General features: G+C 46.7%; 2 protein-coding genes across 4 annotated transcripts in view; one reads left to right on the plus strand and one right to left on the minus strand.

The window, feature by feature from the left end:
* Positions 1–15,384, plus strand: part of LOC311445662 (uncharacterized protein) — a 169,878-nt gene that overhangs the window by 148,213 nt on the left and 6,281 nt on the right. Inside the window, exons 7-8 of the mRNA XM_084538011.1 lie at positions 267–477; positions 2,362–2,442. The gene's annotated coding sequence lies outside the window, so the exon portion shown is untranslated. The remainder of the gene's footprint in view (positions 1–266; positions 478–2,361; positions 2,443–15,384) is intronic.
* CEBPB (CCAAT enhancer binding protein beta) lies at positions 8,628–14,932 on the minus strand. 3 transcript variants are annotated; one of them, XM_084538006.1, is made up of 3 exons: positions 12,734–14,932; positions 12,555–12,642; positions 8,628–8,847 (listed from the first exon to the last, which is right to left on the minus strand). In XM_084538006.1, the coding sequence occupies exon 1, from the start codon at positions 14,665–14,667 to the stop codon at positions 13,684–13,686; it is 984 nt and encodes a 327-aa protein (XP_084394132.1). In that variant the 5' UTR covers positions 14,668–14,932; the 3' UTR covers positions 8,628–8,847; positions 12,555–12,642; positions 12,734–13,683. The 3 variants fall into 3 exon arrangements, with proteins under 3 accessions (XP_084394132.1, XP_084394131.1, XP_084394130.1); XM_084538005.1 differs by having other exon boundaries at positions 8,628–12,642; XM_084538004.1 differs by having other exon boundaries at positions 12,555–14,932.

Raw genomic sequence — 15,384 nt, forward strand, 5'->3', positions numbered from 1 at the left:
ATTATCTCACACGGCCTCCAGATTGCTGTCCCTGTGCTTTCTTCAGATGCTGTTTACCTGCTTGGTCTTCATGATTTCCGTATATTACTGCCTCAGAGCAGGATACGGCTCTCAAAAATTCCTAGTAGAGAGCAAGCACTGCATCTCAGAGAACCACCTTCTCCAAACTAATATATTAGCTAAGGTTTTATTTTTAGCTTAGCATGTGGATCCTACATACAGCTTGAACTTGGAGAAGGAAAAAAGGTGTTTTTTAATGTCCACAGAGTTACACAGGACCCATGGACTCAGGAGAGATAATTTTGTCCCATAAGACCCAGTCTTGCTTTCACTGAAGTCACCTGCTGTAGGCTCTCTGATTGCCATGGGCGCACACTGAGGACAGTCTGGGGCACTTGCATTTTGGAAGGGTGACACTGGCTCTACTGTGTGTGTTCACTGATGCAGTTTGTTGCTACCGTTTCAAGAAATACACTGGTAAGTGAAAAAATGGCCAAAGCTCTTTATTTCACTGCTGCAACTAGGAAGCCGGTTCAGTCCTGAGGAGGCCAATAGCAGTATGCTGATACACTCAAAAAAAACCCTCTGGGGGTCCTTTGTACCGCTTTTGGTACAAAAACATGGGGATTTACACTAGGGGATAAATAGGTGGTTCCAAAGCAAGAAGGAAAGAGCCAAAGTTGGAAGCTAACCACAATACGTGGGTGTAAGCGATTACCAAAGGCTTCCAGTAACTCTGCTATCATCAGAGACTGGCTTTATGGGTATGGCCTCAAGAAGTTTCCCTCCACTTAATTAAAGAGGCAGATAAGTATCTAGGTGGAGTGTGCAGATAGGTTCTGAATGAGTTATCCACTAAGGCTGGTTCGCTGCACCTATTGTTAAAGCCAAAATATAATATCAGATTAATGCATTATATTTGCCTATTATAGCACTATGTCATCATTATATGACATGTTATAATTAAAGCCCTGCGTTAGAAACAAAACTATTTGGCTTGGGATAAGTTGCCTTTATGACTTCTGTGGTTATGATTTCCTCCTTTTCTTAACCCCTTAAAACTGCATAATATAGCTATTTGTAACTGTATAAAGAAAGTTTCTAGTTTCAGATTCTAATCTCAGGTAATTCAATGTAAATAAAGTCAAAATCTGGCAGATAGGCTTTTCCTGTGTCTGAGTATTTGCTAATAGAGGGAAATGCCACGCTGCCCGGGTTGAAGGAGTCACAAAGATGGGCATTAGATTAAATACGCGCACACACAACTCGCCATCTAGCCCTCGTAGTCTGTCCACATCAGTTCCTGATTATGTACAATTCCCCATTACTTTTTAGGAGAAGAAGCCACTCAGCATGCTTTTACTCTTCTTTTTCCTTCCTGGAACTACAGGAGGTAAAAATTGGTTATTAGACTGGTTTCTGGACCTAGCTCTCAGGAAACCATGCTCACGAATGCAAATCTGCAGAATGGGTGTGTGATTGCATGCCTAACTCAGAGATACGATTTAAGATTACAGTTTGGGTAACTGACTATGTTAATGTGTTTAATTAGTGATTTGCATATGCAAGCTTTTAAATTTCAGTAGTTGGTGATTCATGCATTTAAGTGCCAACCTTAGTCTTGCTGTCAGGTTTAGGTAGACAGTGTGCCAGCAGTACCCCCTATCTCCCACATCAAGTGCACAGGGCAAGTATTGTCACCACTCAAAAGGTAATTTCCTGAAAATAGTCAGGCCCAGTCTATTTGAGAAGCAAACGTGCTGTGGGGTTATGAATTTTCCTGCTGTTGTTTGGTAGCAGCTTTTATTATTTAATATTTTGCAATACCCTTATATAAATCTAATTGATGTCTTTTATATTAGTAACCAAACTTTGCATTTGTTTAGTTTGGAGATGACCACCTTAATAAAGGTTAATTATGAGAAGACGGTTGCCAATAGCTAGGGGTGATATCCCACTGTCTTAGTCAATCGGTGAGAGTTTATTCTGTTGCTGCAACGCTGTTAACTCAATAGTTTGCTTCCTAATTCGTGGGTGACCTTTCGCCTAGACTTGGACAGAGCTGGGTTTAGCCTTGGTAACTTGCTTGTGCAGTTTTAGGCTTTGAGCATGCCAAGCACTATTTTGTTATTTCTGTTTCACATACATCTTGGAAATGCATGTTCACTTCACGCAGGAAGGCCCCAGGTATAAATGCCAGATTTCTCAGGTCATCAGTCTGGGATATACATGGAATTTGGATTTATAAAGCTTGCTGGAGACACATTTTTAGCATTTCATCTAAAATAAGAACATTCCTAAAGCGAAAAGTAAATAATGTAAAAATAATAATATGCAACAAGGTGATTTTTTTTTGCACAGAAAAGTTATTTCGTCAGCTTTTGCTGTTGGACCCGGCTCAAGATGGGCCTGTCTTCCCTGCACAGCTGCTTGCTCACACGGGTAAGTCACTAAACTTGATCCCACTGTGACTGCTCCTGTTTGCACGGAAAGGAAGCTCTGAAGGGATGACTCAGAGGGCAAAACGGGATGGAATGGGCCACACATGGGCATTCCAGAGGAGTGTGTTCTCCTCAGTGCTGATTAATTTTCTGCTCTGCAAAATACTTAACAATACAAAACACTGGTAATTTCTTCATTCTTTAAACATTTCCATCAGTCTCTTAAAGGTGCTTTTATGAAGTCCATTCTGTCCTTTTCCATGTTGATTGATGAGTCAGACCTAATTACATCAACAATTTATTATCATGACATGTTGTCCCTGAGTAGCATGTTATTACATACTTAGTAAAACTGCAGACATACCCACCAATATCAGGAATTACATACTGTCAAGGGGAAGGGAGTTTGAAAGGAAAATGCTGAGGAGTCAGAGAAATTCTGTGAACACAGAGCTCGGGTTCCAGGAGAGGAAAAGGAAGATAGTACCCAACTTTAGGATCATTTCAAATACCTTAAAAAGCATGAGGCATGATGAAAATATGGCCCCTGCAGAGGATTTCATCATGAGGGATAGGCTTCTGTACTCTACGAGTCAGAAAAATTACTTTCTAATAGCATCTGCCTATTTTACATACATAATGAGCCAAATTCGGTGTGGTCATGCTGCTGCCTGGAGAGTGTTTGGAGTCAGGGACAATTGTGCTTCCAGTCATTTTCACCAGAAGACTGTCCTAAAGAGTGTACACTATAAAAATAACTGAAGGCTTTCCCTGGTGAACTCATTTTCATTTTTAGCATTTAATACAGACTAAGTAATTGATACGTGGCGTTATTGATGTCTCTTATCTCGTATTTCACACTTCTTTAAACAAATAACACCTGAAACATCCACCTCTGTTCTCTCACATCCAGGAAGTGTCTTTCTTTCTGCGGAATAAAGAAGTGAAGTGTTGAAGGGTGAGGTAGCTTGTCCAAAAAAGCAAGTTTGAAACAATGCCAGAGACAGGACTATACTTTCTTTTTTCCAGACTCAGTAGGCCATCATTCCTGCCTAGTTATATGGGGCAGAGCAGCGGAGGCTGAAAAGCAGCTACCTGGGTATAACATGAAGCACAGGAGCAGTGCAGCGTGCCCCTGTACCACACCAGGGTCCCCCAGCTTGCTTGGCTGTGTAGTGAGACCAAAACCCTCCGGAGATCCCAAGCTAATGCTCAGTCCCTGCGGGGAGGCTGGACGAGGACTCAAATTAGCTCAGAGTGTAAGTTCTGTGAAGTGCTTATTTGGAGCTCACTTTTACCCCTTTCCTCCCCTCAAGACATTGTGGCAACTCTCAGAGGGAAGAACCTCACACTGCATTTATAATGCTGGTAGCAATGGGCTTTTCTGTCCTAAATTTGTGCACAAGTGATTTGGTTACAAACAACTGTGGATGTTGACGAGCTGTGGATGCAGGAGGCAGAGTCAGTCAGAGTTACCAGGACATGAGAGTAAAAGGCAGCATTCCTCCCAGGCGAGTTTTATGCAGTATTAAATGTATTTGACGTGGATAATTAATTTTGCCATTTTTCCACTTCCTACCCAAGTACCAATGAGAAACCCTTCTCAGCATAAAGCCTGTTTTGAAGCAAGGGATGCAACGGCCTGAAACGCCTGAAACGCTGGTGTCTGAAATCCTTGTTTTACACCAGCAGAGCCTAAGTGCTAAATGGTGAGAATAAGGAAGGAATATGGGGCTGCTGGGAGGTGGTCCTCACCCTCCTCTTCTCTGACTGCACATGAGGATGAAGCCAGCTTCTGCCACAGATCCACAGGCAGAAGCACTTCCTGCAAAGATATCTTTTCCTTGAGGAAGAAAACCAACCCTGTAATTTCTGGACATTGGAGTAAGCAAAATAACCCTCCAAATGGGAGCAGCCTGCAAAGAACAGAACAGTGTTTGCCTCGGTGTGCAGAAACCAGGAATTAATAAGCCCAAGAGGTCTATATTGCCATCTTCCTTATAGGAATCTGTTGATCAGGAGATTAGGAAGGCACTACCCTGAGAGCGCAGCTACTACCTTGATTAGCAGTTTCACAGTCTCGTAAAAGGCACCTCGTTTTGCTCTCCCATGTAGGTGGAGCTTTGTTGGCAGGTGGAGCATAGGAAAGGATTGCCAGTATTTTTTTTCCCACCTCTAATCCTGCACTGAATGCCTAAGAGGAGCTATTGCAGAGGAGGGGTGCTGCCGAGGGCTGCCAGCTGCGTCCCCCTGCTCCGTGGGCTCCCTGAGATGCAGTCGCTGCTGGAGGAGGGGACACAGACACGTTACGGGGCGTTTGTCCCTGAGCTGCCCTGTGCTGGAGAATGCTGCCCTGCTCCTGCCTGTCTTGGGATGGCTGGGTACCAACTTGCTGCTGCCCTCTGCTACCCCTGGTTAAAGCAGGATTTTGCCTTTTTTTTTTCTCTCTCTTTTTTTTTTTAAGAGAAACCTTGTAGTTTTACCTGTCACAGTAAACTGGCTCTAATGCCAGTAAAGCACGCCTAATTGGCAGGATTTAGAGACTGATCATTTCAATTTATGCCCAGAACAGGTAGGGCAGCAAAGAAAGCCTCTCCCACCCAACCCCACCCCTTCTCACCAAAGTGCCTCAACCCTGCCCTGAAGGGACCACCTGGAGGGCTGAGAAGGGAGTTCCCTCCCTGCGCGCAATAAAAAGGCACAGTCCTACAGTAAATACCAGGGTAAGCTTATGGCTGTTTAATAGTTAGTGTACCTCTGGTAATAAAGCTCTGGCAGGGCTCGTGCAGAAGAGCACCTGCTAGTGAATTAATGCAAAAGCAGGAGCCATTGGATAAGTCTTTGCCTTCAAAAACTTGGCAAAACCCAGCAGAGGAGAATTTTCACTTCATGTTACCGTGAGGTCAGTGAGAAAATAGTTCAGTGCCCCTAGTGTGTCTGTTGGAAACAGTTCCCATCACTGCCACAGCCTGCAATAGCCTTCCCAGAACCAGGCGCTGGTTGGTCTCACTTCCTTCTTTTAAAGCCTCTTTGCCCCATGGAGATCTGCCTTTTAGTCCTTTTTGCCAAACCCTTTCTAATCTGCCAGCCTCACTTGTGAACTGTATCCCCTGCAACCAGGCACAGGATTGTATTGCAACAGGTTTGTTTGCATCATGCTCACCCATTCCAGGTGCCTCATCCTCCGCAAGCCAAAATCCACAGGAGCTAATTCTGGAGAAAGGCACAGCTGACCCATATTTGGTACAGAAAGAGGAAGAGAAGTACCAAGGAGTAGTGGTTTTCCCCTGTAACGTGGGAGTATCTGTTCATCTAAATAAAATGCTATGAAAAGAAAAAACAAACAGCAAAGCCCAGTGCAACCACCGTGTCGCTCTGAGCCTTCAGCAGACCCGTCTTATGCAATTGCAGAACTAAAATAAAAATAACATTTTCCAGTAGCCATTAGTGGCACTCAGATTGCCCAATGCAGGAATCATTGCTTTTCTCAGCGTCTGCTTTATCAGTTGCCTTCCAGCCCGTAGAAGTCCCTGGTTCTTGGCAGCGGCTCCTGCTGATGTGGAGTGGGTTGTTGCCTAAGAGTGCTTTGATCACCAGCCAGGTACTAACACCATGCGTTGGAGCAGTGGCTTGCCAGCCCCGGCCAGCAGACACACTGAATGGGCTCCTTCAGCACAGGAGGAGGAAACCAGGATTCATTTTGGCCCATCTGGGTGCATCTCATGCAGCATCTTTTGAACACCCAGAGTTTCTGCCATATTTTCTGTGCCAGCGGCACAGCTGCATCACAGCAGTGATCCAGAGGCCAGGTAGCTATCCGTGCCTCGGACTGGAATGGTGTGTTTCAGCAGAGCACTTAGCACATCCAGAACTTGCAAGCTGGTGTTCAGCTTTGTTTTGCTTCTGCTCAAGTGCTTTGTTACACTGGACCCACTGGTAGCTGTTAGAGCACAGGCAGTGTCACACTAGTCAGATTTTCCTTCTGTCCTGAGGAGTACAAAAATGCTGAAGCCACCATCATCACCTTTTGTATGGGAGGGGACAGCCAGATCAGACCATGTGCCTGGGTAGCTCTGTAGAAAATTTCCTAGGGCATGTAGTGCAAAACAGAGGATGGCACAAAAATCTTCCCAGAGACACAGTGATCTCAGATCCATGTATATACAGATCCATGTAAATGCATCCATGTAAATACCGATCTGTGCATTTATCATTACTCATGGGAGTAATAACAGTTCCACTGAAATCACTGCAGCTACATGTATAAAATGAAGCACATATGTAAGATCAGGATCTAAATATATAATAGGCAAATATACCTGCAGCTATGGCAACTGCACGTTAGAGATGCACATATGTGCACACAGTTCCTAGTACATTTAGGGGCTAACTATCTAAAGATATATGATAAACTGGTGAGAGGACCAGGACCAGAAACTGTGTCCTTCCATTCTCATACTTTCGCTAAAGCTCGGTATTTATGCCTTGCTGCTTCATTTCTGTCAGAGTTCTGCACTCATTAACTCTGCAGCTATATAATTTGCTTTGAAAGTGTTTAAGGACACCGCGAACCCCATAGCTAAAGTCCTGCATGAAGGCCTTCTGCCTCCCCTCCTCATCCTTCAGATCTGGGGACTCAACACAGCAGTCGGAGCTGTTCTTAACTTGGAGCAGAACAATGTTTTCTGCCACCATGAGTGGGCATCAGGAACACATCAGCGAAACCACAGTGCTGCTTGGAAGTTATCTGTCTTCATTGAGCTGGTGTAAAAGCCAGCTTGCATGCAGAAGTTAGGCATAAGTGGCTATGGTCCAGCTTACATTCCTGTAAGCAATCAAACTCCTTGATGATTACTCCTTTTTTTTTTTTTTTTTTTTTTTTGTGTGTGTAATTCTACTCATCTCATTGTGTCAAGTTATCCCACAGATTTTGTTCTGCTTCTTGTACGTTTAAACATTAGACACACTTAAGTATCTCGATGAATTACATTCTAGGTTCCCTTTCTGTCCTTTTGTATTTCAGAAAACAATAGAGGCAGAATCCATGTCCTCCCTGTTCCCTGGAAGACACCTAGACTCGGAGAAATGTGGCGAATCACAGTCAGAAACATCCACCCCCGAGTTATTGTCTAGATGACAGAGGCTGGGGAAATTAGCAAAACAATGTTTCTGCTAGCTAGCCACCAGTGCTCTCTCCTTCTGCTTCTCAAACCGGCTCCAGGCACTTTCTCTTGTTCTTGTGATTCCCTTCCTGAATTACTTCAGCCAAGTAATTGTTTCATCATGTTGCACAGAAATATTTTCCCATCGTGTCACCGTGACATTCATTTCTAAAAGCAAAGCCTCTCTGCTCACTTACACAAAATATAAATCAAGCTCACAAAACTTTTGTGGACCTGGATCACAGGTGAGCTAATGTAGGAGGGGAACGCAGTCAGTGGATGAGGCATTAGAGGGATTTTTGCATTGTTTGAAGGAGACTGATTCCTGTTACTGTAATTTCTAGACAACATCAATGAGCTACCTACCACAGGCTTAATGAAGTGCTGTTGCAATGGACTAGCAAAGGCAAGGTATTTATAGAAAACAAACCAGCTGTTGCACTTCTTTTATGTGGGGATAGGGACCATAAGCTTTCGTAGCCTCTATCAAAAACTCAGCTCCTTACTCTGCCTGGCATGCTGTTCAAGCCCATCAAAACGAGGTCTGCTGACAAAGCCAGTGCTTCTGTTGTGTGCTGTAGGGAGGGAATGCGTGAGTTCTGAGATGATTTATTATTCTGCAAATTTTATGAAATTGTGAGCCCTAACTAAAGCCTGTGATTTAAGTACCCTGGACTCTGAGAAAGTGCTTTGATAGCTACGTAATGTGTGATACAGAGGCAGGAGCAGATGGGACAGGGAAAGGCAAAAAAATGATGTAGATCAAAGCCTTCCTTAGACTGTAATTAGCTAGAAAATATTATTGGAATTAAATACCCCAAATTTGTGGTGGCTTCAAAACAAATGAGGGTTAAATTTGGCTCTGCTCTGTGGAAACTGTGACAACCAGTCAGAAGGTTTGGAACCAAATGTGTCCCTCTGGTAAACACAAATCAGTTAGTTTCAGCAACTATTAACCCATTTATCCGAGTTGGGAATTCCAGCCCTATTGTTTTTCACACCCATCCAGATCTAACCACCAACATTTGTAGGAGGGGTAGAAAGCCCTTTATTCAAAACAGAACAGTCAAACAATTTAGCAGGTACGAAAACAATCACAAAGGGATTTTAGTTCCCAGTAGATAGAACTACCCAAATCAGAATCGGAGCTGTGCTGAACTTGAAAGCTCTTCTTTACTGAGGCTCAGGACTCAAATCCCACAGCGGTTGTGCTCCCGGCTGCTGAGCTGCAGGGTCTGGTATCACTGCAAAGAGAAACTGTCTTGGGATTTCACGTAGTTTTGCATCAGGCTTACACTGCATCATTCATCTCACATGGTCCTGATGTCAGTGCGCGGCTATTTCCAGGTGCTTACATATTCCACATGGTTTGGGCTGCTCAGCTGCCCAGGCTGGGTCAAAGCAGGCCTCAATTCACATGATAGAATCAGAAACCTCCGAAAATCACGGGATATTACCCAAGTTTACAGCTTGTACAAAGTTTAGCTTTCTGCTGAAAGGATTGAACTTTCAGAATATGTTTTGGGTCCCAGCAAATAGTTAAGTAGAACTCCATTCTTTTAATCATTTCACTAGTCTGTTCAGGGTGCATTGCCCAAAAGAAGAGCCAATTCCCTCATGTATTTAATGTATAGATAGTACCACTTGGTTCTACTTTTACTTTACTGAGTAGTTAAAAACAGAACAGAATTGTTTCCGTGGGAGTAGTTCATTATATGCCTAGTTTCGTTTAGATTTCTTGATTGTACTACGATCCTTGCAACATACATGCATAGGTTTACATTTTTCTTAACACTTCACATTAACATATGAGTTTTGCCCTAAAATTCTGACTACTAAGCATGTGCACAGAGATAAACATGCCAAAAAAAAAAAAAAAAGCTAACCTGGAGGAGAGCTTTTTTTTTTTTTTTTTTTTTTTTTTTTCCTTAGTTCTTAGTAGGAAAAAGAGAAGTGGATTCATCATTACCCCATCCACCACATGATCATCTCTAACCAGAACAAACCGAATGCAAAACCCTGCTGGTCTAGTTCGGTGGTGGTTTAGTTTGTGTTGCTCAGAATAACAGGAAAATGCAAGACAATACTTATTGTATCTTAAGTTATACCATTATAAATGACAAAAGAAGATGTGTAATTTGGCCTCATATACATTTTTGTCTTTATTAAAGCAGATACTAAGTTGCATTGACTTTTATTCTTGTCACAGCTAAGGAAACATTGCTTGAAAACTACCTAGTACGAGAGTAACTTCATATTTTCATACACATCCACATTAATAACAGTTGGTCTAGTGAGGAAATTGTAAAGGTAAACACAAATCCACAAAGATTTTTTTCAGGTTGTAATTTTGATAGAAGAAGGCTATGGCAAGAATGAGGAAAAAAACAAAATGTGATCGAGTCTCCCAGCCCAGTAACCCGTTGGTGCAATTTGGGTGATTGTATTGGATAGAAGATAAACAATTAGTATAGAAACAAGTGTAAATTTTCCTGCATCTTCCAAGAGTCAATAAGGGAAGGCAGCGGGCAAAGTGTCAGAGCAACACCACACAATGCCAGAGCTGTATGGGGCTATACATGCTTTGGACAGATAAGCAGAGGCTAGCAATTGCTATTAATAGACGGAAAACCCGCTAACAAAATAATACTTATGTTTTTTAAATATTTTGGCTTAAAATTGTACATATGATTCCTTTTGCAGAACTAAGCACAACTGAATTTGAACGTTAGCAAATGATGAAATGGTGCTAGGTGCTTTGGACACCAGTGCTAGGGATGTGGTCTTACAGACTTATTTCTAAATAGGAAGAAACTCTGTTATTTTGGTAGTAACAAGAAAGATCTGTACGAATCAGCCGGTGTAGCATTCAATTTGAAAGGGGAAAAACAACCCCGAACCAAATGATGTTTATAAACTTCCATAAAATTCAAAACAGACTCATGGCGTAAAGGCCATAACTCCTCGGCGTGGTTTACCTGCAGGTAGCCTGCAAAGTCCTACCGCAAATTGCCCTGAGTCACTTTAGGAAGAGAAGCTAAAGAAACCTTGTGAGAAGACAACTGAGATGCACCACGTACTGCTTTCAGTCAACCAAATCTTGCTTGTAATGGGAAGCTATATCAATATTTGGAGCCGAGCCCCTGTTCAGACAGGGATTTTCCAATGTCCCCACCCCCACCCCTGTAATTAGAAAAAATATTTGGACTCTTTTGTCTGCTTTAGTACTAGAATTAGTGCTCAGATTCATTTCCAAGCTACTTTTTCCCAAACTGTTTCCAAACTTTTTTTTTTTTTCCCTAGGAAATGTTTTAATTCCAGGGGCTTTTTCATATGCTTGTTTATAAAGTAGGGTATTTCATGACCTCTATGCATTTAATCATGCTAGAAAGCTCCTAAAATGTAAGTTCTGTAGCTGACAGAAGATTAAGAAGGAGTCAGGAATTCTCTGACTCTTCCAGGTTCCTTCTGAGACTAGTGTAAAATCAATGCATTTGTGCTCTCAGTTTTCCTCTCTGTAACTGCGTCCTTTTGACAAAAACTCATCGCTGCACAAGTTTCCTCCTGAATGAGAGATCTTTAATACAAATGAAGAGATACATGGCAATACAGCAGGAATTTAAACATTCTTTAAATTGCAGCAGCGCTGCCCTGACTCTCCTGGAGCAGGCAGAGTTTAAGGACGGGGATTAGCTCATTCGTGCCTGACAGAGCTCTATCTCCAAAACTGGACTATTATTTAAACAAATATAAATACCTTTAGTACATCTTATCTTTCAATCTACCCTGCCTCCCAGCCCTCATAAACTGAACTTTTGTTGGAAGCTTTGTCATTTATAAAGAAAGAAAGAAATGTATCTGAGGACATCTTCAGTCCTGCAGCAATTCTGCCCTCAGCAGCACTCAGCTCCGACTGGGAACGCAGCTTGTGAGTTTGGGTAACATTACATGGCCTACAGCACAACAAGAAAATAGGATCTAACGATGTGGATAAGTTTCGTAACTAGAAGAATAGTAGAATAAACAGCCACAGGAGGCTGGAGAAATCAGCGTCACGAGGGACAGTCAAGACAAGATCTAACGTCTATCCTGCCTGCAAGAACTTGAGTCAAGCCGGTGCAGGAGCTAGCTCACCCGAGAAAATCTATTCTTAGGGTCTCATAAAACCAGCTGAACTGTGCTGTACAAATTAAAACAGCAGAAATCTGTAACAGGTCTAACACTTTGTGCTTACAGTGCCCAACTCCTAGCAGGAGCTGCAGAGGCACTGCGGGAGCAGGGGACGCACAACAAATTTCAGGAAGAGCGCCGGGAGTTTGCCCCGCCAGAGGAAGATATGATCTTAAGTGTCAAAAATGCACAACAGTTCTTTCAGTAGAAAACATGCTTTGCTTTGAGAAACATTAGAAATAAACAACAAACTCAATATTTGTCCTGAAATCTGCTGCTTTTTGCATTGGAATGTATAGCAGCCAATTCCAATGCATTGGCTCGATCCAGAAAAGCCCTTCTGTATTCAGCTGTCCAACAGCACAGACAGTTAAGAAGTTTCTGTTCGGAGGCACTCGACTTAAAAACTTAGTGCTTAAATTTGGCCTGACAGGAAAATGGAAAATGCTGAGTAAGAGCTGATCATTTTCTCAACTCCCTGCGCGTAACCAGCTCGGGACTGTTAGCTGCTCGCAGAGCTGCGTGAGGCAGCGAGCAGTGGGGGCTCAGGAGCCGTGCTGAGCCTGGCTCCTTCCATCAGAGGCAGAGCCCCAGCTCCCCTGGGAACAGAGGTGTAGCCCAGCACCAGCATCCTCCTTCTCTGCCCCCCAGCTTATCTGCCACTGTTCCCCAAGCACAGAAGCACAGAAACAAACACCTCTCAACAGAGAAACTCCATCTACAAGTTTTTCGGAAAATGCCTCAAGAGAAAGGATAAGGGAGCTGTTCGTGTGCCTCTCACCTGGCCGGCTGCAGGAGAGCTTCCTGAGCAGTGACCGAGTTACCAGCATCCAACAGACATGCTACTTTCTGATGTTTGTTCCTGTAAACTACAAACATAAGAAAGGCTGAATCATAGCTTAGAGAACAGAAACTCCTTAAGGAAAAAATAAATAAATTAATTAAAGCTTCCTCCCTTACTTTTTCTTCCTCCCTCCCACTTCAGAGTCGGAGTTACTTTGCCAAGGACCGGCCCCGGTTTGGACAGCACACCTCGCTCTACACGTTGGGAACAGCAAGAAGTGCAAAACCCGAAAACGCCAAACAACCACCTCCTCCCCACACAATACCCAAGCGGCAGCTAAAGCAAGTGATTAGAGGAAATAAAATGAGGCAACGAGAACTGGCTGAAGCTTCCAGCCCTGCTCTTTGCTGGCTTTCTCTTGGGGTTTTTGTTTTTGTTTTTCTCTGAGTCACAGAGAAAGTGAAAAGACCAACAGAAATCCTGCTCCCTGATCACAGCACCGAGCCAGATGCAGCTAGAGTTTCAGCGCTGCCTTTAAGCTAGCTTCAAACGTGCCTTCCAAATAAAACAAGCTACTTTTTTTAACCTAGTCATAAAGTTTATTAAAATTGTTCATTAATGCTTCAAACGTAGCAAGAATGCATAGATCCCAAAATATACATATGTATTTTCTTATAGAAATAGATTATTCTTTATAATAAAAAAAAAAAAACAAACGTAGGAACATCTTTAACAGATTACTCAATCCATGACTGACAGTTACACGAGATTGCATCATGTACGCAGCATTCCCAGCCATGCTTCAAGGATTGCATCACTTCGCCCTGCTCTCCTCTCGCTGTGTTAAATACCCCCAGCGCCCAGCAGCCCGCAGAGCCCCGCGGCCGCCGGCCCCCGACCCCCGACCCCCGGCGCGAACCCCGCGCCCAGGCGGCCTCGCCGGGCCCCTCCGCCGACGCGTAAATAAAGAGCAAACCGAGCAGAAAACCCCGCCGAGCCCGGGGGGAGCCCCGGGGGCACGCTGCGGGCCCCCAGCTCTGGGCTCCCCCGGCATATGGGGGGGGGGGGGGCGCAGCGGGGAGCCGGCCACCGGCGCTCCCCTCCGGCCGGCCCCGGGGAAAGGGGGTCAGCAGCGCGGCGAGGAGGCGAGCAGGGGCTCGGGCAGCTGTTTGAACAAGTTCCTGAGGGTGCTGAGCTCCCGGGAGAGCTGCTCCACCTTCTTCTGCAGCCGCTCGTTCTCGGCCGTCAGTTCCAAGACTTTGTGCTGCGTCTCCAGGTTGCGCATTTTGGCTTTGTCGCGGCTCTTGCGCACCGCGATGTTGTTCCTCTCCCGGCGCAGCTTGTACTCGTCGCTGTGCTTGTCCACGCACTTCTTGGGCTTGTTCTTGCCCGCGGGGGGGGCCGAGTAGCCCCCGCCGGCCGCGGCCGACTTGGAGGACTCGGAGGGGTTGGGGGTGCCGGGGGGGCTGGAGGAGGACGAGGTGGACAGGTTCCCGCTGCTGCCGCTCGGCACCGACTGGTAGCCCAGGTAGGAGCGCACGGTGCTGCCGTAGGGCGAGGACATGCCCCCCGGTCCCGGCCCGGCCCCCCCTTCTTCCTTACGGGGCCCTTTGCAAGAGTCCAGGGTCTCGAAGACCGGCTCGGCTTTGGTCTCCACGATCTGGGGCGGGAAGCAGCCCGGCAGCCCCCCCGGCTTGTGGCTCTGGCTGCCGCACGGGTGGCCGTGCCGGCCGAGGCTGATGTAGGTGTAGTCGGGCTTCTTGCCGCCGCTGCCTTTATAGTCCTCGGCGAAGAGATCGGAAAGGAAATCTTGGCCGCCGCCGCTGCTGCACGGAGGCTCAAAGTTGCCCCCTGCTGCTGCTGCGGGAGGAGGCGGCTGCGCCGGCTGCTGGGATGCTAAGGGGTCCAGGTAGGGGCTGAAGTCGATGGCTCGCTCGTGGTCCCCTACGGTCAGCTCGGTCATGGAGCGGCCCCCGGCCGCCCGCGGGTGCAGCTTGTTGAGAGCAGCCAGACAGTCCGCCTCGTAATAGAAATTCGCCACTTCCATGGATTTAAAGGCGGGCGGCTGGATGGGGAGGCATGCTGCGTCCCAGGCCACCAGGCGTTGCATGAAAGCAAAGGGGGATGCGGGGAGGAGAAGACGGCGCAGGGGGCCCCCCCGGCAGAGGATCGAGCTGCCGCCGTCGGGGTGGGGGGCTCCGGACCCTGCCTCGGGCTCCGGCGCTGGGCACCGCGGCTGCTGCGCTGCCCCCCCCGGCGCCGGCTCAGTCCCTGCGGCTCGGCGGGGCTCTGCCGCTCCGGGTGCTGCGGCTGGAGCTGGCGCTTCTCCTGCGGACCATCTGGTTGCGGGGCCCGCGTCCTAAAAGCCTCTGCCTTAGGAAAGTTCCTCCGCTCGGTTATTTATAGGGGCGGCCGATCCCATAGCAACAGGCGCGTCACCGCCTGGCCGCCTGCCACGCCGAGCTGCCGCCGGCCCCGGCCCGCGGGTGCGGAGCGGGTGCGGAGCGGCTGCGGGGGCCGGCACCGCCGCCGGGACCGCCCGGGACGGGGCTGGGACCGCAGGTGCCCCCCGCTCCCTGCCCGGCCCCGGGGAGGGGGCAGCGATGAGCCCCGGGGGGGTGCGGAGCAGCCCCGCACCCTGCGAGGTGCGCGCGTTTGGGGACGCAGGGGTGCAGCGCTCCCCGCCCCGCCGGGCCCGGTTTGCCCCCGGGGAAATGCAGGCAGCGAGGGGTTATTCAGCTGGCTGGTTTGGCTTTTTCCAAGCGCTTTTGGCAAGGCGGGGGAGCGCTGCGAACGGAGGGCAGAGCGCGGTGCTCGCCGTGCGGTG

This window comes from Aythya ferina, assembly GCF_964211825.1.
Source record: "Aythya ferina genome assembly, chromosome: 16".
Classification (NCBI taxonomy): domain Eukaryota; kingdom Metazoa; phylum Chordata; class Aves; order Anseriformes; family Anatidae; genus Aythya; species Aythya ferina.

Excerpts from the sequence above, each read along its gene's own strand:
- CEBPB (XM_084538006.1), bottom strand. The coding sequence starts at position 14,667 with ATGCAACGCCTGGTGGCCTGGGACGCAGCATGCCTCCCCATCCAGCCG.